The sequence below is a fragment of the Salmo trutta genome, chromosome 27 (genome assembly GCF_901001165.1).
Source record: "Salmo trutta chromosome 27, fSalTru1.1, whole genome shotgun sequence".
In the NCBI taxonomy this organism is placed as follows: domain Eukaryota; kingdom Metazoa; phylum Chordata; class Actinopteri; order Salmoniformes; family Salmonidae; genus Salmo; species Salmo trutta.
The window spans coordinates 23,955,724-23,980,701 of record NC_042983.1 but is presented as its reverse complement, the minus strand read 5'-3'; the positions used below and the strand labels follow the sequence as shown (position 1 = coordinate 23,980,701).

The following is a 24,978-nucleotide window of genomic DNA, read 5'->3' as shown; positions in this document are numbered from 1 at the left end:
CCTAATGTTATAAGCTTTCTTGTAGTCAGAAAAGTTAATTGAAGTGAGCTACTGGCAGCTAGTTGCAAGTATGTTACTGTTTATTTTACAATAACTTATACACAATAAGGTTGCCAGTTAAGCTGCCAGTGAGTTACTAGCAGTTATTGGCTATTAAGTTACTGTGACTTTTACAATAACTTACTGACAGCTGGTTTCCAATTCAGTAACACAAAATTCCCAACATTTATTAAGTTACTGTGAGATACAGTAATCTTTTAAGTGAGATGCTCACCATATCAATCAACCACTAAAACTGGCACAACACTTCCACTTACGGTTGGCACAAATAAACCATGCCCTTTAATATGATAATGAGCCCATCCGTTACATTGCCCCACCTACATTTCAAAGTTCAGTAATGATTTTACCTTATATTCAAAATATATATATATATTTTTTACATTATGTTAGATTATCTGCATATGTACCCTAAAAGGAACCAACCAGTACCATGTGAGTTCCTATGTGTACTTCTGAAGGTACCTTATGTGTAACTTTCACATTTTGTACCCCAGGGAACAACACTGTACCCTAACAGTACCCTAATTTTGAGAGTGTGTGGATATAGGTTATTGGTAACAAAGATGTACCTGGTGGCACTGCTGAAACATTAATGCACTTCTGCCCAAAAGCTTGCAAGTTCAAATTCCCAAAGCATTCATGCACACTTAACATTAACTGTCCCTGAACACTGCCATTTTTATGTTCGTGTTGTCAGATAATCAGACAATTATTCACTTGATTCTGGGCAGCTTTTAGCAAAGTGCAAAACTGTATTCTTGCCATTAAATCTGTGGCCAATCTCTATCATGTCCACAGTATTTCTGTTACATGTATTTAAAAAACATATTTGAATTACTTCTGAGTATTGTGTATGTTGTACTACACTGGGCTGAACTACACTCCAATGTATTTTGTAACAAGATACTTTCGAAAGCTCTAATTTATATTTTCTAAATGCATGATTGATCAGAGATCCTTTACACTGACGAAACGTTTATGTTTTGTTTTCACCTTTTATTTATGCACTTTCTTGCGCAATGATATATTCGTTGGGCACCATGATGTTTCAATAAACATCTTTATTTTGCATTCAAGCCTCAGTTTTGGATTCATTCCTTTTTTCGTCCAGTATTTTCAAAACCACCCAGTTTATAAATTGTAATAGCCTACTATATGAAAGCTCCTGGTAATTAGTATGATGACATGTGACCATATTGAAATATGGACTGACACAGAGGGTGAGGGTGGTAACTAATTAGGCCTTGTTTATAAAATATAAAATAGTATCTGAGTAGATTGGTTTCTGGTTTGATAATGTATATAGGCCTAGTAAGATGGGGTTAAACAGCAAACTGACCTTTTATGTGTTATGTTAGGAATTTATTATAACAGAAATGTTTATCATTGGGAATTCCTCTATGAAATTCCTAACATTAGAGATTAGGACAATCACGTGGGTTTTGCATTGTTTGTACATGAACACCCGCTGTGAAATAATGGGGTCAGATCTAGACCACCCGTGTGTTCCCCTATTCATCTGCCAAAACATCTGCTCTAATTTACCCTGGGGCCATGTCTGTGAGGACTAGGAGATGACGTTCTTGATGTAATATTATATCGTTGAAAAGCTTTATGAAACATTGTAGACTCAAAGCGAAAGAAATACTCACATACGTCACACATAATGCTAAATAACAATGGCGTTATCATCCTCAACCAATCGATGTTTATTTGTAACTGGTTGCTGTTGACGTCAGCAACGTGTGGCGCGCATTCTAGGGAGGAAAGGAGGTGGCGCAATCGGCCCCGCGCTCTGCTCGAGTGGGTATTTTGGATATTTTGCCGAAGCCTGAGGTTCTGCAAAATGCCTCCGGTGTAAAGTGGCCAACAATTATGGGGAGCCGGGACCCCGCCTCAACCGGGTGGACAGACCGACTGCTATTGAGAGTTCGTCAGGGCGGTTAATGTGGGGACAAAGCACACTGTGGACCGACAATCTTTACATCCAAGATAGCCAGCAGCAGACAGCAAGAGGCTCGTCGTCAGCTCAGCTGCAGAGGAGGCGGCACTGTTTGCAGGATTAAAGCGAGAGCTTGGTGTGTACGGTTTAGGGGAGGTGGTCTTCCGAGTGTGAGGGAAATTTGAGTCAGACAGGTTAGCTATTGCTGTGATGTTTAATAACTGTAACATATATGCCTACCAAGGAACCCTATCTATGGAGATATTGTCGACACAGAGAGGCTCCGGTCAGCCCGACCCAGTGACAGAGTGGGTTCAACCGGAATAAATCAAGTGGGTAGGCTAATCTCTTCTTTTTTTTGTCCGTCGGGCGGCGATGTCAGCTTTCTGTCTCGACCTGCACACATCTAAGGCCGCGATTTCAGCACCAACCGAGCTGGACAGCGACTGCATGGAGCACCCGGTGGATCAGGGCAACAAAACCCCACAAGAAAAGGGAGGATTTCAGGGCCACTCGCTGCTACACACCGACTCTGGAGGCCTCGGGATGGCGTTGGAAGAGGAATTAGCCATGCTTACTGGGGAGCAGGACGACGAGGAGGAAGAGTTGCCCGAATTGGAAACGCCTGTAATTGGACAGAATACAGACTTGTTGTCGCTCTTCCGTCAAAAAGAGAAGGACTTGGTTTTAGCTGCTAAACTAGGCAAGGCTTTGCTAGAGCGTAACCAAGACCTGACTAAGCAATATGAGCAAATGAACAAAGATCTTAACGATAAACTAGAGGTAAGTAGCTTTTACACTCACTGCCAAATACTGTATAATCACGATTCAGTCCTTCCAGATCTGTTTTTCAATTCAGTTGTTTGGCCATCCTTTTTGTCTCAGTAAATGCATGTGGAGTTAAGCAGTGTATGTAACCATATTCAACTGATTAGGACTGTCCTCCATTATTGTAGTGCTATTGAGCAGATGTCACATTGTAAACAGTTTTTTCAGACTGTCTACAATTTACAGCTAATCTCCATGCAGTGTAATAACAGTATAATGCCTCTCTCATAAAAACACTTGGGCACAAAACACGGCTCTAACAGCAGACTGAGGTCACTCAATTCTCACAATTACTTTTTATTTATATGCTTTTACTGTCATTACCTGACACTGACAGGTAGCATTGACACAGGTGGAGAGGTGTTCACAACATCTTGGGGTGTCACTGAAGCCCTGAAACCCCATAGATGTCTGTTGCATTTGTTCACGCTGACAGCAGAGCTTTTGTTCATCACATCTGAAACCCCCCACTCCACTCAGCACATGGCCTGGAGTGGAACAAGGACTAATCCCCTGTTAGTGTCCCATGGAGATGGCCTACTGTATCTACTGTAGGCTCCATCTGCTCAGGGCCCTGATCTCTAACAACACAGCACTACGCCATTACCCAGTGCACAGTATTCATCAAGATATTTCAAAGCTTTTTGGGGAAGATAACATTGTTCGTTATCCTTTTACAAACCGTGTTTTGCCAACCATGTTTTATTCCTGACACACCTCTTTGTTCGGGACTGATCACCCAACATGCTCTGGGCTACATCATGTGTGTAACCAACCATGCCACCCATCCCAACCCCCCATACCCTGACCCCCTGGTTCTCTCATATTATAAGTCCACACTCATATCCCCACCCCCTGCCTCAGCTTTATAAAGCTATGGATAGAAAAGAGCAGAAGCTTTGTGCTATCCTTTCACAATCCAATGTCTATTACTACTACTACTACTAGTCTCAGGCCTAACCTGGTCCCTCCAGTCCAGTAGCATCTCTAACCCCGTCCCTTGTCTCCCCTCACCCACAGCACCATGAGCAGGAGAAGCACGAGCTGCGGCGGCGGCTGGAGAGTAGGGAGGGGGAGTGGGGGGACCGCGTGACGGAGCTGGAGATCGATGTCCAGCAGCTGCAAGGAGAGCTGGAGCGCCATCAGGTCCAGCTGAGAGAGGCCGACCGCGACAAGTCCACGGCTATGAGGGAGCTGTCAGAAGAGAACCACCGCCTGCTGGAGCAACTTAACCGGGTGAGTGGAGATAACTATCTGTCTGTGGACCTTTTGGTCTGTCTGTAGACCTGTCAATCGGTCTGTCTGTCTGTCTGTGGACCACTGGGCCTCAGCACTGGATGTCTCAGTCTGCCGTGTTCATTTCTAGAGAGGGTACAACTATCTTCTCATATAGAATGCATACATGCACATACATGGACTGCTTCAATCTCTTTCCCCATGTCTCAATCTCTCTCTCTCTATCTCTCTCTCTCTCTCTCTCTCTCTCTCTCTCTCTCTCTTTCTCTCTCATACAGATCAGTATATGCTAAGTCATCGAAAGTGGAACGTTCACCTCTTAAATGCTGAATCATGTAGAATGATTTAGGCTGCATAATACTTATGCAACTCTCCTATCCATATTGAGCAGTAACTACAGGCTGTTAAAACAGATTTGATGTTTTAGGTAACAAAATGTTTTGATAACCTACATGATTGATGGGATAAGAACAGAAAAAAACTGAGAAAGAATGATAGGATGACAGGGAGAGTGGAGGTGGTAAATGTTCAATCAGAACACATCCACTTTGTAAAGGGTTATGGACATGTGTCAGGAGAAGCTTTCATTGATTGGACTCCATGGACAGGCTGGATTGATGCAGGTGAGCAACAGTGCTGTAGGTAATACTGTTGATTAGACTCCACCAAGAAGCTGGTTGACTACAGCCCGAAGTCAAATCACTCAAACCTAACTAAAGTGGGAGGCATTGCCCTGACAACATGACTAGCAGAGTGGTCAATTCCTTTTAGGCCTAAATCCCAATGGGAAACTAATGGAAACACCGGCCAGGAAGGTAGTAGACAGCTCTTCTACCAACTTGAGTCGAGGTGCAGCAAAAAAATCACATGAATATCTGAAAAAACAATTTTTTCCTAATGGATATTCATTCCAGGACAGAAACACCCAATGTTTCCATTCATTCCATATCCTCTACATCAACAGACTGTTAGAAATGATTTTACTGCTGCTCATTTTACCAATAGCATACCAGACTGAGGCTGATAGGCACGGCGTTACATAGCTGTTTCTAAACGAGACTAGCTTTCCAGTGACGCGAGGGACAGGGATAGGCTTTTGTGCAAGTTGAAGGTATATATTGATACCTTTAATCTGGGTATGTTAAGGCTGTTACATGGAGAAAGCTGTGTGTTGACTTCAGTCAGAGGGACAGTCATTTTAGTAGCCGGAGGAGCTTCAGATGTGGAGATAGGCGGGTGTTGCCTGCTGATGTGCTCTGGTGACACCAGTGACAGTGTTGTGGGTGTGGGTGACAATGCCTGTGGTGCGGGGCTGTCTGTCCTGGGAATAGATGTGAGCTGCAGTCAGGCAGATGCTGCTTCCTTCCACAGCCCAGCAGGGAGAGAGCTAGCTAGCGGTCAATGGCTGTTTTTAGCCCTCCTGACCAGGGCTGCTGCTGGCTGTGTGCTGTTACAGATGCAGAGACAGCAGCAGCACCGCTGGGTTATACAGACCCGCTGCTTCGCCTCTCATTTCCATCTCTGATCAGATTAAATGTCATCCACCATCAGTCTCTGACCAATGAGGGGGCTTTGAACTGGTCTGTTGCTATGGATCCCGCTAGGTACGTAATTAAGTTGCAGTTGATTTAAAAGCAGCCTTGGTTAATATGAAATCGGTGTAGATGGGGGGGGGGGGTAATTTATGAGTGCTAATAGAGAGTATTGATCAGGCTTCCGTGATTCACTGCTGTCAGATGCCAGAGAGACCTCCTATGTAATAAAATGAATGAAGTCAGCCATGGTAATCTCTCTGTTACTAAGCAATGGCCTGCTTACTCCACAGCTCTGAGAACACATCCTCCTAGGGAACCCACACCAGACTCTGACAAACCTCCCAGTAGTAGAGCCACCAGAGAAGCGCTAAATCATCTGCTCTCCCTCTGTCTTTCCCCATCATTTCCCCTTGTACTGCACCAGCCTTATTAGGATTACAGTCTGTCTGTCTGTCTGTCTGTCTGTCTGTCTGTCTGTCTGTCTGTCTGTCTGTCTGTCTGTCTGTCTGTCTGTCTGTCTGTCTGTCTGTCTGTCTGTCTGTCTTTCCCATCATTTCCCCTTGTACTGCAACAGCCTTACTAGGATTACAGTAGGTTTGTCTGTCTGTGAGCGCGTAGTCCTATCCGAAGACATGGATTAGGAGATGTTTTGGCTTTGTAATGACATATTCTTTGTAGCAGCATTAGTAGAGACAAGGATGCTGACTGTTTTATCTACAGACAGACCATTTAGTCTGGCAAGGCTCACTACAAAACAAGCAATACATTCATTTCCAGGGTTCTTTAAGATCTGTTCTTTATGATCTATTCTTTAAGATCTATTCTTTAAGATCTATTCTTTTAGATCTATTCTTTAAGATCTATTCTTTTAGATCTATTCTTTTAGATCTATTCTTTAATATCTATTCTTTAAGATCTATTATTTTAGATCTATTCTTTAATATCTATTCTTTAAGATCTATTCTTTTAGATATATTCTTTTAGATCTATTCTTTAAGATCTATTCTTTAAGATCTATTCTTTAAGATATATTCTTTAAGATCTATTATTTAACGTAAGCTCCATTCTAACCGGGCCACTCTGGACACCTTCACTGGGGACCAGACTCAGACACATGACAGGAGTGCCACATGTGTCCACTGTATTCCAGTCTAAAATAAGGCACCCCCCTGTGAAGGAGTGACAGAAATAAGTGGTAATCTGTTGCAGGCTGCAGTCATGACAGTGGAGAGCCTGGAGAATGGCTAGAATCCTATCATGTGTCTGACAGCTCTTCCAATGGCCATTCTCAAAACAAAGCTTTGAAGATTACACTCACAATAACAATGCACTTTCATAATAACAGATTAGAGGGAGGAACCAATAGTCTGCTGGAACCAAGTCTCTGATTGGATGCAGCAGGAATGACCTTGGTGTGGTGGGGCTGGCCACAGGAAGTGATGTAAAACGCAGTGTGTAAGATGCGGCACTGAATGGATTAGGTGATAATCCTCTGTAATAGCCTTTTTTTATGCATTCAATCAGTAGCCAGAACAACAACACTACTCCATACTGCACTCACAGCTAATTAAACACTGTCACCCTGTCTGTGTGTGAGCACTGTCTGTGTGTGAGCCATTGCCCCTCATGTCAAGGGACAGTGCAAACCTGCCACTAATACACTAGGACACGGGAGCCATTCTCGATGAGCTAGAATTAAGTCTATGAGAGCCACACATGTCACTAACATATTCAACAATATTCAGCCACATACTGTAGAGACACAGACACTTACTACTCATACAGACTCAAAGAAGCACAGACATAAAAACACACCTAAACCCAGTGGTGTCTGCTGGTCTGGTAGGCTTGGCTGGCCTGGGGTGTGAGGTTGGCCAATCCCCTGAGGCCTAATCTGATCAGAGTGAACCAGCGAGGAAGGAACATTTCTCTAATTGCATTACAGCACACATTTAGAAAGGGGTAGACCTGACTCCAGCACAAATGCCTACATGTTTTAGGTTATAACCCTGATCAAATCAAAACCCCAAATCTCTGGCTACGCCAAGATGATCAGACATCCATAGCACCTCCAGTGACCTTATTGGAGCTGCTTGTTTTAAGGCCAGTGTGTAGATGGGAGTAATAATGTGTTGTGTGGTTACTAAGACCCCCTTAAGGCCTTTTGTTAGGTCTATGTGTATGTGTACACTGAAGCTCTGCATTACACTATGATAAAGTCATAGACCTCAACTAACTGTAATGAGCTGACTTTGTATTACCATGGGCCATGGGTAATACTCTGCTGTGCTCTGCGATTATCCATGGCTACTTACCACCGTATAAAACACCTAGGTGAACAACACACACCATGTGTTCAACACAGACACTGGGCATCTTTCCAGGCCATCAGTTGTGATGAAGAACAGAAACATCAGGTCTAGAATGGATCCTAAGGCTGCGAAGGGACAGAGGACACCTGCTGCTGCTCCCTGCCTGCTGCTACTGCTACTGCTCCCTGCCTGCTGCCCCTCCCTGCCTGCTGCTACTGCTACTGCTCCCTGCCTGCTGCTACTGCTCCCTGCCTGCTGCTACTGCTACTGCTCCCTGCCTGCTGCTACTGCTACTGCTCCCTGCCTGCTGCTCCCTGCCTGCTGCTACTGCTACTGCTCCCTGCCTGCTGCTACTGCTCCCTGCCTGCTGCCTGCTGCTACTGCTACTGCTCCCTGCCTGCTGCTCCCTGCCTGCTACTGCTCCCTGCCTGCTGCTACTGCTCCCTGCCTGCTGCTGCTGCTCCCTGCCTGCTGCTACTGCTCCCTGCCTGCTGCTACTGCTCCCTGCCTGCTGCTACTGCTCCCTGCTGCTCCCTGCCTGCTGCTACTGTTCCCTGCCTGCTGCTACTGCTCCCTGCCTGCTGCTACTGCTCCCTGCCTGCTACTGCTGCTCCCTGCCTGCTGCTACTGCTCCCTGCTGCTCCCTGCCTGCTGCTACTGCTCTCTGCCTGCTGCTACTGCTCCCTGCCTGCTGCTCCTGCTCCCTGCTGCTCCCTGCCTGCTGCTACTGCTCCCTGCCTGCTGCTAGCTTCTACTGCTCCCTGCCTGCTGCTGCTGCTCCCTGCCTGCTGCTACTGCTCCCTGCTGCTCCCTGCCTGCTGCTACTGCTCTCTGCCTGCTGCTACTGCTCCCTGCCTGCTGCTACTGCTCCCTGCCTGCTGCTACTGCTCCCTGCCTGCTGCTACTGCTCCCTGCTGCTCCCTGCCTGCTGCTACTGTTCCCTGCCTGCTGCTACTGCTCCCTGCCTGCTGCTACTGCTCCCTGCCTGCTACTGCTGCTCCCTGCCTGCTGCTACTGCTCCCTGCTGCTCCCTGCCTGCTGCTACTGCTCTCTGCCTGCTGCTACTGCTCCCTGCCTGCTGCTACTGCTCCCTGCCTGCTGCTCCTGCTCCCTGCTGCTCCCTGCCTGCTGCTACTGCTCCCTGCCTGCTTCTACTGCTCCCTGCCTGCTGCTACTGCTCCCTGCCTGCTACTGCTGCTCCCTGCCTGCTGCTACTGCTCCCTGCCTGCTGCTGCTGCTCCCTGCCTGCTGCTACTGCTCCCTGCCTGCTACTGCTGCTCCCTGCCTGCTGCTACTGCTCCCTGCCTGCTGCTACTGCTCCCTGCCTGCTACTGCTGCTCCCTGCCTGCTGCTGCTGCTCCCTGCCTGCTGCTACTGCTACTGCTCCCTGCCTGCTGCTACTGCTCCCTGCCTGCCTGCTACTGCTGCTCCCTGCCTGCTGCTACTGCTGCTCCCTGCCTGCTGCTACTGCTCCCTGCCTGCTGCTACTGCTCCCTGCCTGCTACTGCTGCTCCCTGCCTGCTGCCATTAGTGGTGCTGACATTCAGAGCTTCATTGATAACGTTAAACTGTGTTACTTTTATTTAATTAGGCAAGTCAGTAAAGAACAAATTCTTATTTACAATGACGGCCTAGGCCGGCCAAACCCAGACAACGGTGGGCCAATTGTGCGCTGCCCTATGGGACTCCCAATCACAGCCGGTTGTGATACAGCCTGGATTCAAACCAGGGTGTCTGTAGTGACACCTCTAGCACTGAGAGGCAGTGTCTTAGACCGCTGCGCCACTCGGGAAACTGGAAGACTGACTTATATGTATTGTTTTAGTGCATGGCATGACTTGCATCATATAGATCCATAAACTAATACACTGTGTGCTATGACTAAAGAAAATGCCAGGAACATGGCCACCTAGTTACACAGCTCCATAAATCCTGTCTCTCACTCGCTGGTTGCTATGACAACCCGGGTGTCATATGTGAGATTTCATGTGTTACCATGGGAATGTGCTCTCTGCGGCACTGTGTGTTGTACAGCCAACCCAATGTCAGGTTGTAACACAGATCCACCTGACATGCACACACATGGACTTGCAAGTCATCTTCAACCATATGTGTATAATAGCTTGTGCTGTACAGTATGTTCTGCTTCCTGAGGAGAGGGCAGACAGAGACAGAGGGAACAGATAAGCCATTGGAAATCACTGATTTAATTACCGATATTAAAAATGAAGAGGATACAAGTGGTAAATCCCTTAAGGATCTGCCTACACCCTCTCCATTCCACACCCATAGGTGTAAGCAAGAACATTAGACTGGAAACCACAGACACTCTGCTATGTTCTTGTATTAAAGATGCTATGGATTAGGCCTTTATGTAGGGAAGATATTGTTCCTCTCCTAACAAAGACTGCTGTAAATGAAAGGGTTTTGAGAATGTTGTGATTATCCCTTTGAAAGATCATGGCTTGGCACAAAGCTGTGCGCGTGCGCCACCTCCTCCAGGACTGCGGCGCAGAAGAAACACCATGCCGCGCAGAGACGCAAGAGACTGAACTTCACTGAGTTCGCCCCATTAGTTTGCACTATATAGATCAACGTTTTTTCTGTGATCGAATCAACATTATATCAGCCCCCTTTCATTGCAACAAACCAAACCAAATCTAACTTTGCAAGTGTGAGTTTGTGATGTTGTTGTATGCAGAGCCAAAGCGCAAAGGAGTAGAATTATGTTGGTGGTCTTTTAATCACCAGCGAGTGAATGCGTTTTTCAGATCAGAGCGCATAGCCGCGCGTGTGCACATTTGTTGATATTCTTTGCTAGTTAGCGAGTTATTAGCCCAGTTATCGGTAAGTATAGGCCAGCAATGGGGACATACTGCTTCCTACAAGAGCACAAAACGTGTAGTCTACATTTCAAGCTGTATTTGAAAAGCCTGTCAGGTAAAAAGCTTATGTCTTAATTAAAGGTGCGGTGTTGAATTTTGAGACAAGCTTGAATATGCAAATAAGCCAATAGGCAGAGGGGTAACCTACATTGTCTAATTCTCTGTATGGTAATAATAATTCATTTTATTTTGTAAAGTGGGTTCTTGCATCATACAACACAATACAATGACTTTTACAGTCACCTGTTTGGCCTATGACCAAGTAAAACATCGTGAATTAATGTCAAACCCTTCATAATGTAAAAACGTTTTTAAAAGTCTCATGCAATGTAGGCCTGGATTGAACACCAGGCTACTGTAGGCTATATCATAGAAATCAAAAGCTATTTCCTTGTGAAAATGGTATGGGATTTGCTCCATTGGTTTTGTTGGTAGACCTACATTATGCTCCAAAAGCCACAATAGCCTATTGGCTTCTGTCTAAAACTGTAAGGGTACAGCCTCAGTGTTCACTGTAAACGTGCGCCGGAAGTTGCACAAAATTCCCACAATGTTCAAGTTTCTGCTCACAAGACCAAACATTTGCTCAGTGCCCCATGAAATGAGAGGGAACATTGCACAAGTAGTACCTTTGTGTCCTGACTCTGGAGAAAGAATTAGCATTTATGCTTGTCTCTCAGCATATTGAGCCCTAGTTTTTGGCCTGGATTCTGTTGCAGTAGTCCAATTTCCCCCATGTACTGATAATGCTTGATCTGGGATCTGAGGACTTTATTCCCAGATTAAGGGGAATATCAGTACATCTGGCAACACAGTGAAATATCCTGTTTTTCCTCTGATCTCAATCTGTCAGGCGCAGTGTGACACTTGAGTCAAATGTCACATTCCCACTGTGACTGGGCTCTGCATAGAACTCCACCGAGGAGACCGATACATCAGCCAGTTCAGCAGAGATGAAGAGCTGTATGCATCTTCCTGGCCTGGTTAGGAGAACGTGAAGCACATTCAGAATGGCAGAGTAGAGCAGCTGTGTCTGAATGTCTAAGAATACATCAAACTAATTATGATTCTGCATTTGGTATAGGCTATATCATTCCTCCCATGCATCACTGGGGACAACAAGGTGCCATTATGAAAAAGGGGTACATAGAAGTAGAAGACTTGTAGGAGTGCCACAACAAACTTTTTGTTATTTTTGTAAGCATAGTGCACTGACCAAACAGTGTTATGACACAGCACAGATTTGAGTTTTCAGGTTGTTCTTCCCTTAGTCTCCCACACAGAATACATAACAATTCCAACCCCTCTCTGAGTTACTTAAGGACACAAGTGCATTCAAGTGTGAATGGAACACACTCATTTCTCCTCACCTAGAAAAGCTTTCCAAAAAGCACAGTGTAGTGCAGATTTATGAGTATAAGCCTTGTATTATTACACAATATGCCGTGCTAGTTCCACGAATCACCACAGACGTCCAGTGGGGAAACCATAAATCTCACCTAAATCTCTAACTCACTTACAGTAGACTGTAGTAGAAAAGCCAACTCTGTTTTGGACTCAGACAGACAGACAGATGGGTGGAGAGCTCTGTCCAATTACATTATACCTGTAGGTCTAAAACAAGGACAGAGCATTAGAGAGCGGCTGTGTTTGGTAACTTCCTGTTCTTACCTGTCCCATGCAGTCACTACTCACGAAGGCATCACCAGTCACCACGGTGGCCAACAATTCAACCGCTGACTGAAAGATCCTATAAACATCGGACTGCCACCTAGAGGCAAACATATCAAACATCTGCCATGGATATAGAGTATCAGTAGCAAACAGATGTAGAGGTATGATTCCACCTGGTTGTTATTTGTCAGAGCCGGTATACAGCTGACCTTTGATTGTTTGTTTGATCGGGGGGCGGCAGGTAACCTAGCTGTTAAGAGCGTTGGGCCAGTAACAGAAAGGTTGCTGGTTTGAATCTCTGAGGCAACTAGGTGAAAAATGGGTCAATGTGCCCATGAGCAAGCCACTTAATCCTAATTGCTCATGTAAGTCGCTCTGGATAAATTACTCTGCTAAATGACTAAAATGTAAATTATTGTTGACAGGAATCAGCACGTTGGATTAATGTTTTGTGGAATTTCTAATGAAGACAGAGATCTATTAGATATCAAAGTGTCATGATTATGGGGGAATACTGTAGTCAGAGGTGTACAGACAGTATATCACATCTCTATATTCTCAGTCAGCCAGGGCTTTATCTATCTTGACATCGACCTGTTAAGTTAAATTTGCCTCCAGTGAATAAATCAATAATTGCTTTGTTATATGGCAATTATATTTCTCCTCAGTGCAGAGGCTGGAGAGAAGTAAGTGAAGGGTATGAAGGATTCCACCATCTGTTGCCATGGCAGTGATGATGATCATTAGAGTCTGGGCTTCCTGAGTGCAGCCTCACTTATGCTAATGAGGTGCTGTTGGTCTGGCTTTGTGATCTGCACGCGGCTGGTAGGCAGTGAGTTGTTGATCAGAACAGTCCAATGAGCTCGGCCGGGGAAAGGGGCAGTAGGGACCAAGCTCTAAATGGAACATTCCAGATGTTAAAGATTGAGTTACTCAAACCTGTGCTTTTACAGGAACAGTTGGATACCAGTTACAGCTGGAAACCAGTTACAGCTGGATACCAGTTACAGGAACACTGTGGTGACTCAGAGGTAACAGTGTGTCAAATCAAATACCACTCCAAGCATTACCGTGTTGGGTACTGACTCAGAACGTTGCTCAACATGGCACAATGTGAAGTATGTGTGAGTGGCGTGAGGATGTGTTGTGAGAGTTCTGAGCTGTTCTGAATTAGGACTTTACAACCCTACCGTTATGGACCTTGTTTAACATGTGGAAGATGTTCATATTTGTCATCTGGTAATGCCTTTCTTAATTGCCCTTGAGGCAAGTTGTATTGAAATGTATGAATAACATGTTATACAATTATTTGTTAATGTATTTGTGCTCACGCTCTGTGTCTGGGGTGTGTTTGTGTGTCTCCAGGCAACAGATGTGGAGAGGCAGCTGTCCACTCAGGTCCACTCGTTACGGGATGACTTCAGAGAGAAGAGCATCTCTACCAACCAGCACATGACACGACTAGAGAGCCTACAGGCTGAGGTGAGACTAGAGAGTCAACAGGCTGAGGTGAGACTAGAGTCAACAGGCTGAGGTGAGACTTGAGAGTCAACAGGCTGAGGTGAGACTTGAGAGCCTACAGGCCGAGGTGAGACTACAGGCTGAGGTGAGACTAGAGAGCCTACAGGCTGAGGTGAGACTAGAGAGCCTACAGGCTGAGGTGAGACTAGAGAGCCTACAGGCTGAGGTGAGACTAGAGAGCCTACAGGCTGAGGTGAGACTAGAGAGTCAACAGGCTGACGTGAGACTTGAGAGTCAACAGGCTGAGGTGAGACTAGAGTCAACAGGCTGAGGTGAGACTTGAGAGCCTACAGGCCGAGGTGAGACTACAGGCTGAGGTGAGACTAGAGAGCCTACAGGCTGAGGTGAGACTAGAGAGCCTACAGGCTGAGGTGAGACTAGAGAGCCTACAGGCTGAGGTGAGACTAGAGAGCCTACAGGCTGAGGTGAGACTAGAGAGCCTACAGGCTGAGGTGAGACTAGAGAGAATACAGGCTGAGGTGAGACTACAGGCTGAGGTGAGACTAGAGAGAATACAGGCTGAGGTGAGACTAGAGAGCCTACAGGCTGAGGTGAGACTAGAGAGCCTACAGGCTGAGGTGAGACTAGAGAGCCTACAGGCTGAGGTGAGACTACAGGCTGAGGTGAGACTAGAGAGAATACAGGCTGAGGTGAGACTACAGGCTGAGGTGAGACTAGAGAGAATACAGGCTGAGGTGAGACTAGAGAGCCTACAGGCTGAGGTGAGACTACAGGCTGAGGTGAGACTAGAGAGCCTACAGGCTGAGGTGAGACTAGAGAGCCTACAGGCTGAGGTGAGACTAGAGAGCCTACAGGCTGAGGTGAGACTACAGGCTGAGGTGAGACTAGAGAGAATACAGGCTGAGGTGAGACTAGAGAGCCTACAGGCTGAGGTGAGACTACAGGCTGAGGTGAGACTAGAGAGCCTACAGGCTGAGGTGAGACTAGAGAGCCTACAGGCAATTTTTTATTTTTTTTTAACAAATATTGCCCTGTCAGTTTTTCCTCCTTTTCTATCAATCATTCAATTTCTCCCTGTTCCCCTCCTCTAATACCGTGACTGACTCCTTCCTCTTGACTGGAGCAGCAAGGGCTAGAAGTGAGTGGTTATATTGGTTTGTCTGCATGCTGCATGTCGCATGCGTGTACATGTCCCACTGTACTGCTATGGAGCACAAGATACTGTATGTTTCTGTCTGTGAAACATTTATCAGGAGAATACACAGTAATATCAGTCATGTGTAATGTCAGCCATCTAGCTTAGGGTCATAGAATGATAACATTACAGATATATTATACCTCTCAGCCTCCTCTTTAAAAGTAGGTCTTATTGGAGAGGAGTAACCCTTACTGCAGAGGGAAAAGCTACCGCTCTATATTTAGCTCAGATATACTGCAGTGTCTGGGTGTTCCCAGGGTTGCAACGGGTTTTCTTCATTTAAAGTGACAAGGATGGATACGTTACAGTCCTGCTAGACAGAAAATCACAGCAATGTCAACCAAAATATCTGAAGGGCACACGAAGAACATTAATCTACAAAGAAGTCCACATGGTGGCAAAGAAGTCCACATACTGCGCTGTAAAGTAGGTTACCAGATGTAGGCCAAAGCATGGATGGGGGATAACGAGAAAGAACAAGAACTGACATTTGTTTAGTGGATTAAGCTGCTCAGGCTGCCACCAGACATATTATAAACAACTCTCCTTGTATCGCTAGAAATGTGCAGTGTTTGTGCAATGTTAGCCTTCAGTCCGAGGCCACTTTATAGACTGATGAAGGAATAAACTGTTATCGGGTCCATTTGGACTATCAGCTTACCACGGAGACATTCCTGTAAATGAGGGTGGCAGAAACCTCCTACGCCTATGCTAGGCAACAAACATTTTTGGACCAGGGGGAGTACTTTAATCTTCTGGAACATTTGAACTCCTCAGAGTCAGTCAGGAGAGAAACAGATTTATAGAGGCTAACACTGAGTGCAGATAGCTACCGAAACAAAACAACATCTTCACTGTCCTAGGTTCCCATAGCACAATGTGTAACTTGGCTACTGGGGTTGTGTATCTTGTCAGATTAAGATGCTGTCGGAGCGTAAGAGAGAGCTGGAGCGTCGGGTTAACGCTGTGCTAGAGGAAAACGAGCTACTTCAGAACACTGTTGACAACCTGAGGGAAAGAACGCTAGTGCTGGAGAAACATCACCACGAGAAGGACTTACAGGTACGATGTCTGTCGCTCTTTGTACAGTGCCATAATATTCCTGTATTATGTGTGAATATGGGTTTATAGACATGTTCTGTAGGTGTGTGTGTCTGAGTGTGTCATGTTGATCTGTTTGGTATCAGTGCTCTGTGTTGACCACTGTGTTGACCACTGTGTTGTCTACTGTGTTGACCACTGTGTTGACCACTGTGTTGACTACTGTGTTGACTACTGTGTTGACCACTGTGTTGACTACTGTGTTGACTACTGTGTTGACCACTGTGTTGACCACTGTGTTGTCTACTGTTTGTTGTCCACTGTATTGCTGTGTGTGTCCAGTTACGGCAGAGCCAGCTGGAGCTCCAGGAGGTCCGGGTGTCCCACAGACATCTGAGTGCCCGCTTTGAGGAGCTCACAGAGGAGAGAAGTCTACAAGGCCTCAGCCCACACCCTGCCAGCCTACTCTGTGAGATAGAACAGAGCATGGAGCAAGAGGAGCAGGAACAGGAGAGGGAGCAGGTACACGCATGCACACGCACACACGCACACGCTCTCACACACATCCTGCTTTGTGAGATAGAGTGGCATACAGAGAGTCCTAGATATCATATCAGGGATTCATAGTGTATTATAAACAGTCTTTGCTAAGCTGCTCTCCCTCTCTGTCTCTAGCTTCGTCTCCAGCTGTGGGAGGCCTACTGCCAGGTGCGCTCGCTCGTCTCCCACCTGCGGGGCAACGACATCACAGACTCAGCCCTGTCCACAGACTCCTCCATGGACGAGTCCTCAGAGACATACTCAGCCAAGGACATTCCCATGGGGAGCCTGCATGCCAGTCTACTGGAGCTACGCAGACTCACACAGAACCTGCTAGACGGCAACGAGTCCACGGTACTGACCGTCACACACAGATATACATTGTAGAATAATAGTGAAGACATCAAAACTATGAAATAACACATTTTATATTTGAGATGTTTCAAAGTAGCCACCCTTTGACTTGATGACAGCTTTGCACACTCTTGGCATTCTCTCAACCAGCTTCATGAGGTAGTGGAATGCATTTCAATTAACAGGTGTGCCTTGTTAGAAGTTAATTTGTGGAATTTCTTTCCTTTTTAATGCGTTTGAGCCAATCAGTTGTGTTGTGACAAGGTAGGGGGGTATACAGAAGATAGACCTATTTGGTAAAAGACCAAGTCCATATTATGGCAAGAACAGCTCAAATTAGCAAAGAGAAATTACAGTCCATCGTTACTTTAAGACATGAAGGTCAGTCAATTGGCAATTAACTGCACCTCAGATTGCTCCTCACAGAGTTCAAGTAACAGACATCTCAACATCTACTGTTCAGAGGAGACTGCATGAATCAGACCTTCATGGTCGAATTGCTGCAAAGAAACCACCACTAAAGGACACCAATAATAAGAAGAGATTTGCTTGGGCCAAGAAACATGAGCAATGGACATTAGACTGGTGGAAATCTGTCCTTTGGTCTGATGAGTACAAATTTGAGATTATTGGTTCCAACCGCCAAGTCTTTGTGAGACGCAGAGTAGGTGAACGGATGATCTCTGCATGTGTGGTTCCCACTGTGAAGCATGGAGGGGATTGCTGGTGATATATTTAAAATTTAAGGCACACTTAACCAGCATGGCTACCACAGCATTCTGCAGCGATACACCAACCCAATCTGGTTTGCGCTTAGTGGGACTATCATTTGTTTTTCAACAGGACAATGACCCAAAACACACCTCCAGGCTGTGTAAGGGCTATTTGACCAAGAAGGAGAGTGATTGAGTGCTGCATCAGATGACCTGGCCTCCACAATCACTTGACCTTAACCCAATTGTGATGGTTTGGGATGAGTTGGACTGCAGAGTGAAGGAAAAGCAGCCAACAAGTGCTCAGCATATGTGGGAACTCCTTCAAGACTGTTGGAAAAGCATTCCAGGTGACTACCTCATGAAGCTGGTTGTGAGAATGCAAAGCTGTCATCAAGGCCAAGGGTGGCTACTTTGAAGAATCTAAAATCTAAAATATATTTTGATTTGTTTAACACTTTTTTGGTTACTATATGATTCCATATATGTTATTTCATAGTTTTGATGTCTTAACTATTATTAATGTACAAAATAGTCAAAATAAAGAAAAACCCTTGAATGAATAGGTGTTCTAAAACGTTTGACCAGTAGTGTATATATATATATATAATGTATATCCATTGATCCCTGAAGAATATAACTTATATAACTTATAAGCCTCATGAGCTTAGTTCAACTGTCACACTCCATGAGAACACAAAATATAAGATTGTTTTTCTCCAGTTTTTATAAACATTGTAAATGTAAACAAACACTGTATAGCCTCATAACATGGTTAAAACAATGAGTAGGTGTGTCCAAACTTTGACTGGTACTGTACATATGAAAATACTGACCAGATGTACTATACAGATATTTAGTTCCTTCATGCATCCAATAAAGAGTGTGCGATATTCAGTACACACTCAAAACAACTCCAAATGAATTGAGTTGAGTTTGACCTGAATTCACAATATAATGAGTCTATGTGTGTTGTTGTGGTTGTGTGTGAGCAGGGTTCTCGCCGTAGTGACGAGGAGGCTCTAGAGGACCAGGTCAGAAAGCTTGGGGAAGAGCTGAGAGGAGTGAGAGAGCTGTACGAAGCAGAGCAGGACAGAACACAGAACAGCCAAGAAGAGGTTCTACAACTCCATAATCAGGTACTACTGCACACAGAGCTTTATCATCGCTGTTGTTCTCCAACAAGATCACTTCAACACAGCCTTGTTATTCAAGCAAGACACAGATGGGATTTCTTACTCACGAGGTTGACAATGTGTCTGATGAGTGTCTCCTATGTCATTCCTCCCCTGTCCTGAAGATGGCGATGCTCTCTGTGGAGATGTGCTCTGTACAGGAGGAGAGTGAGCGTATGAGGGCCATGTCTGAAGCACGAGACCCCAGTGAACAGCTCCAAAGTGCTATACGAGACCGAGATGACGCTATTTCCAAGTAAGACCATAAAACATAGCACATTTTTGGGGCACAACTACATTGCATGTTTGTCCTGTATGTAATAGGCTAGCATATAACAACAATTAGTTGTTTTACTGTCATCTCCCGAATAAGCAGGCCAGTCATAAGCTCTCATTCAGAGCATAGAAACTAGAGAGGTGTTGTCTGTCTCTAAGCTGTGTGTCTGTCTGCCTAACAGGAAGAAAGCGGTGGAGATGGAGCTGGCCAAGTGTAAGATAGATATCATGTCTCTAAACAGCCAGCTCCTGGACGCCATCCAGCAGAAGCTGAACCTATCACAGCAGCTGGAGGCCTGGCAGGTGGGTCAGAGGTCAGGGTTCATGAGGGGGCACACTAGACCACTCATAGTATGAGTTATTTCATTAGAATTTTGGGATTATTTAAAACACAATTCAGCCACACATGTGGATACATTGTATTTAAAATAATGGAGGATAACACAATAAAGTTGAACAACTTATTTCCATTGTAGTCCGCTGACTTATTTCCATTGTTGTCCTCTGGTTGTTACTGAATGGACTGTCAAACTGAATGGACTGTCAAACTGAATAGACTGTCAAACTGACAGATATAATAACAGATACCATATGATTGTGTATCTGACAGCTCATATGTGTACGAATGACAAAACGTATGAATGATTACGTTCACACAGCAATTCTCATTCTTAATGTGTACTGTATTTATTCATTAAATAAGAGTATACTAGTGGACTGAAATTTACAGTTGTAGGTTTAGGTGAAAATGTGTGTATGGTGATCTTTTCCCCACCACATCCTGTCCTCTCCTCTAACTTGCCACTGTCCAAAGCGTGTGTATGTGTGAACATGTACGATACTGTAAATACCCTGAGTGTCTGAAGTACTAATTCACTCCTCAATGAGTTTCAACCTTGGGTTTTCATTGAACATACTGCAAACAATTAAGCAAGTAGGGCTAGTAGCTATCTAACTAAATTGAGGACTCAGTGTATTACTTTCCCTTCCCTCCCTCCCTCACCCGTAACTAGCAGCTCTTTCCTCTCTCTTTCCCTGGCTGCAGTTTGCCTCCTCAGGGCTCTTTACTGTGTGGCTCTTGTGGTTTCTGATCTAGTGGCCTTTCTCAGCTTCCGTACCACCCTTTCTCCCCTGTGGTACCCCCCCTTCTGCATTAGAGGTGAGGTGTGCCATCTCACCCTGGTTCTGTCCTGTGCGACTCTTCCATGCCACGCTGAGCCATTCCATGCCATGGCCTGCTGACTCAACAGAAATGCGCTCACCCATTCTAAGCCATTTGATCACCCAAAACCACCCAATTCCAAAACCGCCCACTTCCATGCCAATCTGTCACACCATCCTCCTGCCTCCTGTTTCTCTTCTCTAAAACCCCCTGTGCTCTTTAACATCCCCTCACATTCATTTTACCTATCTATCACTACTGTGCTCACCCTCTCTCTCTGTCACTCATTCATTCTGTCTTTCTCTCTCTTAGGATGATATGCACAGTATGATTGATCAGCAGCTTATGGAAAAGCACCAGGAGGAGTGGAGGGTGACCCCCTACACCCTCGCTGGGCCCTCTGGGGGTCGCGGGGGCCCCTCCGGCCAGTCCTCCAGACGAGCCAGTCGTCTCTCCGATGGAGACAAGAGGCTCTTTTCCTTCTTCAAAAAAAACTGAGTGCCTCTGGACTGGCCCAAGTGAACACGAGAGAAAAGATCAAGAAAAAGAGAGAAAGAGTAAAGGTAAAGCTAAAGACAAAGGGTAGTGATGCAGACTGTCAGACGGGGGGCTAAAGAGGTTCAGAGGTCAATTGCACTTTATCTGTCCCATCACGCCCTTCCTTACAGACCCTTATAGAATGAATGAGTAGCACTGTAAGACACCCCCAGAGGCCTTGGCTACAATCCCATAAACACCCATTGGGCTTACATGAACAGGGTTACATATATTACCTCCAAAGAGGTCAGTTCCCCAGTAGTGCCTCCCAGCGTCTTTACCCCACTGCCAAAACTCCAGACTGGGATTGTATGCATACAGTAGGGCTGACTCCTGTGTGCTGTCACAGGCCAAGGAATCTGGGGAGAGGGTGTTCAATATGGGACTCACCAAGGCCTTGGAGTGGAGGGATTGGGACGGTGGGGCAGGGATCTGGGTAAGGGCGAGAAGGAGAAGGACCAGCCTCGGTGTGAAGCAGCATTGTTACAGCTAACTCAGACATGTTCTCAGGTTTATTCATGTGTTCAGGGATTTACAAAGAGGCCTTATTCCCAATCAATACAGTCCAATAGATGGATTTCATTCAATTGGTATGCACTTCACAATTATGATCATGCCAATGCATTGGTTAATATAGTTAAAGGTAGCTCTAACACAACACACCAAAATCACAGAACTTTTGCATTCACAAAAATAAGACAGAAGTGTAAATGTCCAGATCAAGCCACAGTAAATCCATAAACATATCACTTGTCTTTATGTATATCGATCATAAGTTTACCTCAGATCATACTCAATACTAACTGAGCAACCATGGCATGACAAAGTGACACTTACATTTACCAAGCACTGAATGTATGAAAACCAGTCAGAGAGTATGGGTCTATCTCAGGTCCATGGACATTTCTACACAGGCCTCTTGTCAGTCTCTGACATCTAAATAAACCTCTAGACAGCTGTCGTTAGTTGCAGCCTCTATCCAGGTGGACTTCTACAGTTAAAATGTCACGTTTAGCATACATTTCACATATAAAGAATGATAAGAAAACTGTATTTTCAAACATTGTCTGTACAATGGCCAAGTATCTTCCTCCAAACTGACCAAATCCTCACAACTGTTTACATTAGTCTAGGTTGAGAAAGGGGAAGTCAAAACGGACTCTCAATACGTCTGCAGTGCCTAACTTTGGCAAGTCAAAGGCATCCATATTGTGCTATAGTTAACTGTCAAATGACCATTCATTGGAACACAAAGTAACCTACTCAGTCAGCTACCACCAATCGAGTTCCACAGGAAAACCTATTGACAGGGCCTACAGAGTGCTTTAGTTATAGTCTCACAGTAATATAGACAGTCTACTGCCATTCCCTTTGGTTCAAAGCTTATGATAGTGGAGACTTTATTTCCTAGCTTTTGGGCTTCCATTCAGGCCAGTCATAGAGAATCTGTGACTCCATATTTGTAGAGTGTGTGTAGATAAATGTGATGCATCTGAAGCCTCATGGTGCGTTTGAGAATGAGACTGGCACGGTCCTCTGACCTCTGTGTGTGTATTGGAAGTCATATCTAAAGCACCTGAGCAAACCTATGCAGATGTCTTCTCGCCATCTCATTTGGTTAGGTTGTTGATTAGGATAAACCCAAAGAATGGTTATTTTAAAGAGTTGAGAGTAGGTTGGGATGAAATCAATAGATTTATAAAGGCATACAATGAAAATGTACTCTTTCTTTTTAGAATGATACTTTCATTGTCCCTGTAGTTTTGTTTTGTGTTTTGAGTGTTTACATACAAATTGGGATCTCTGTGGAAAGGGAGCGGAGGGGTGAAGATTGGAGATTCTAAGTTCTTCATGTGACTGTTCAGTTCTGTCCAAGCAATAAGTAATTCTAACTTTCACGCAAATCACAGAATGTTGTTGAAGTTAGAGTTATGCTCTTGTATCACAAGTTCGGATTCTGTGAGTCAGTCGACCAATCTTTGAATCAAGTGTTCACCAGCCAGGCAACAAAAACAAAGTCATTACCAGTTTGCTTCTAACGGGGGTTCTGGGTAGTACTGACATTTTCTACAAAGTAGGATTTGCTTCCATAGCCTTCACTCCAGCCCACAGTTACACTCTTAGATAAAAGGGTTCCAAAAGGGTTCTTCGGCTGTCCCCTTTTGGTTCCAGGTAGAACCCTTTTGGGTTCCATGTTGAACCATTTTTACAGAGGGTTTGACATGGAACCCAACAGTGTTCTACAAAGGGTTCACCTACGGGGACAGCCAATAACCCTTTAAGGTTCTAGATAGAACCTTTTTTTCCTAAGCGTGTAAAGGAACGAGTTCTGCCTATTTGTCTGTAGTCTAAGCAGCTGTGTTGTTGTATTGATCTGTGGGAATGGTTAAGGGTCTAACACCAGTAGCTGGTCAGCTTGGAAAGGCACTAACTGGCAGCATTATTATATTGGACAGGAAGCCAACCACACACAGCTAGACTGCAGCCTCAGAACGGAGTGATGAGAAGTATATTCTGCATGCCAAGCTAGAGGTTGGTTGAACATGGAGGGAGCATTTACCTATATTACAAACAAGATCAAACAACACTTACCATGACCAGAATGTTAGTTCTCATATCCTTGTCTTCTTCTTGAACTCAGCCTCGTCTCAGCCTCATGGCCTGTTGGCACCAGGTGTTCCTGGACATGGCCTCTGGTCTAAAAGTTTGGCCATTCTGTTCATTCAGGGGGTTAGGGGGGTCGGTTCAAGAGCTCTGGCCTGTAATTTACATCCATGTATTTGTTTATTCAGTTTAATGTTGTTTACTCTTCATGTATATGTTATGTCCAAAATTACTGTCAATTGTATTGTTTCCATTTTCCATTTGAAAACTCTTTTTAAAGCCTGTCTCCTGTCCTCAATTTTATTAACCGTTAACCATCCTGGATGCTGAAGGAAGAGATGTTCTCTTGCGTTGAGTGTTTGTGTGTGTGTTTGTGCATATTTTGGAAAAAGCAGACATTCCATGGTGTGTCATCTGCTTGTCATTATGGGCCCTGTTCTTTGGCATTTCACTTGGTCTCAGTGTGTGTGTGTGTGTGTGTCCTTTTACAATCACCAATGACAAACATTGTTTGGGTCTCCAAATGCCTGGAACCTTCGAAATAGGTAACTGACCATGAATTTGGGCAATCTGTGGAAGGTCTTGGTATACATTATTTTTGCATCAGTACCCCCATTTCCCCCCTGACCCACCACTATAGACATATGGTAAGAAACATAGCTTCATGTCAACCTCATTAGTGGACAATCATCAATAATTACATTTTTGCAATTTATCCTTCATAAATGAATGTGGTACTGAACTTAACCAGGTCCCCCTCTCTCTCCTGACACATTCAATATTTTCCTGTAATGGTAAAAGACCATATACCCTGCCCCAGTCAATTCAATATGGATAATGCATGCTGTCATGACACTGAAAGGCAATATCCCAGAACACAAGTGAACTTAGTATCAATGACATTCAGTTTGAAATGTTAAGTGAGAATGAACAAAAGATAAATTACATAAAGCTATATGACTTGACACAGGTTACAAATGTGTAAGTGTGGATGTACACTACAGTTCAAAAGTTTGGGGTCACTTAGAAATGTCCTTGTTTTTGAAAGAAAAGCACATTTTTTGTCTATTAAAATAACATACAATTGATCATAAATACATTGTAGACATTGTTAATGTTGTAAATGACTATTGTAGCTGGAAATGGTTGATTTTTAAGGGAATATCCACATAGGCGTACAGAGGCCCATCATCAGCAACCATCACTCCTGTGTTCCAATGGCAGTTTGTGTTAGCTAATCCAAGTATATCATTTTAAAAGGCTAATTGATCATTAGAAAACCCTTTTGCAATTATGTTAGCACAGCTGAAAACTGTTGTCCTGATTTAAAGAAGCAATAAAACTGTCCTTCTTTAGACTAGTTGAGGATCTGGAGCATCAGCACTTGTGGGTTCGATTACAGGCTCAAAATGGCCAGAAAC

At 44.8% G+C, this 24,978-nt stretch overlaps 1 protein-coding gene across 6 annotated transcripts; it reads left to right on the top strand.

Moving 5' to 3' along the window:
- The first annotated feature begins 1,857 nt into the window (after positions 1 to 1,857).
- On the top strand, positions 1,858 to 23,836 carry LOC115164656 (BICD family-like cargo adapter 1). Of its 6 annotated transcripts, none has more exons than XR_003869963.1 (12): positions 1,858 to 2,788; positions 3,854 to 4,069; positions 13,841 to 13,957; positions 15,084 to 15,095; positions 16,071 to 16,217; positions 16,539 to 16,718; positions 16,872 to 17,090; positions 18,799 to 18,942; positions 19,104 to 19,234; positions 19,437 to 19,557; positions 20,300 to 20,413; positions 20,729 to 20,817. XR_003869963.1 is itself a non-coding variant. In XM_029717362.1 (12 exons), exons 2-12 carry the CDS (start codon positions 2,456 to 2,458, stop codon positions 20,912 to 20,914), a joined length of 1,806 nt encoding a protein of 601 aa, XP_029573222.1. In that variant the 5' UTR covers positions 1,858 to 2,141; positions 2,388 to 2,455; the 3' UTR covers positions 20,915 to 23,836. The 6 variants fall into 6 exon arrangements, 5 of the variants coding, with proteins under 5 accessions (XP_029573222.1, XP_029573220.1, XP_029573221.1 ...); XM_029717362.1 differs by lacking the exon at positions 20,300 to 20,413 and having other exon boundaries at positions 1,858 to 2,141; positions 2,388 to 2,788; positions 20,729 to 23,836; XM_029717360.1 differs by lacking the exon at positions 20,300 to 20,413 and having other exon boundaries at positions 20,729 to 23,836.
- Positions 23,837 to 24,978: the final 1,142 nt, after the last annotated feature.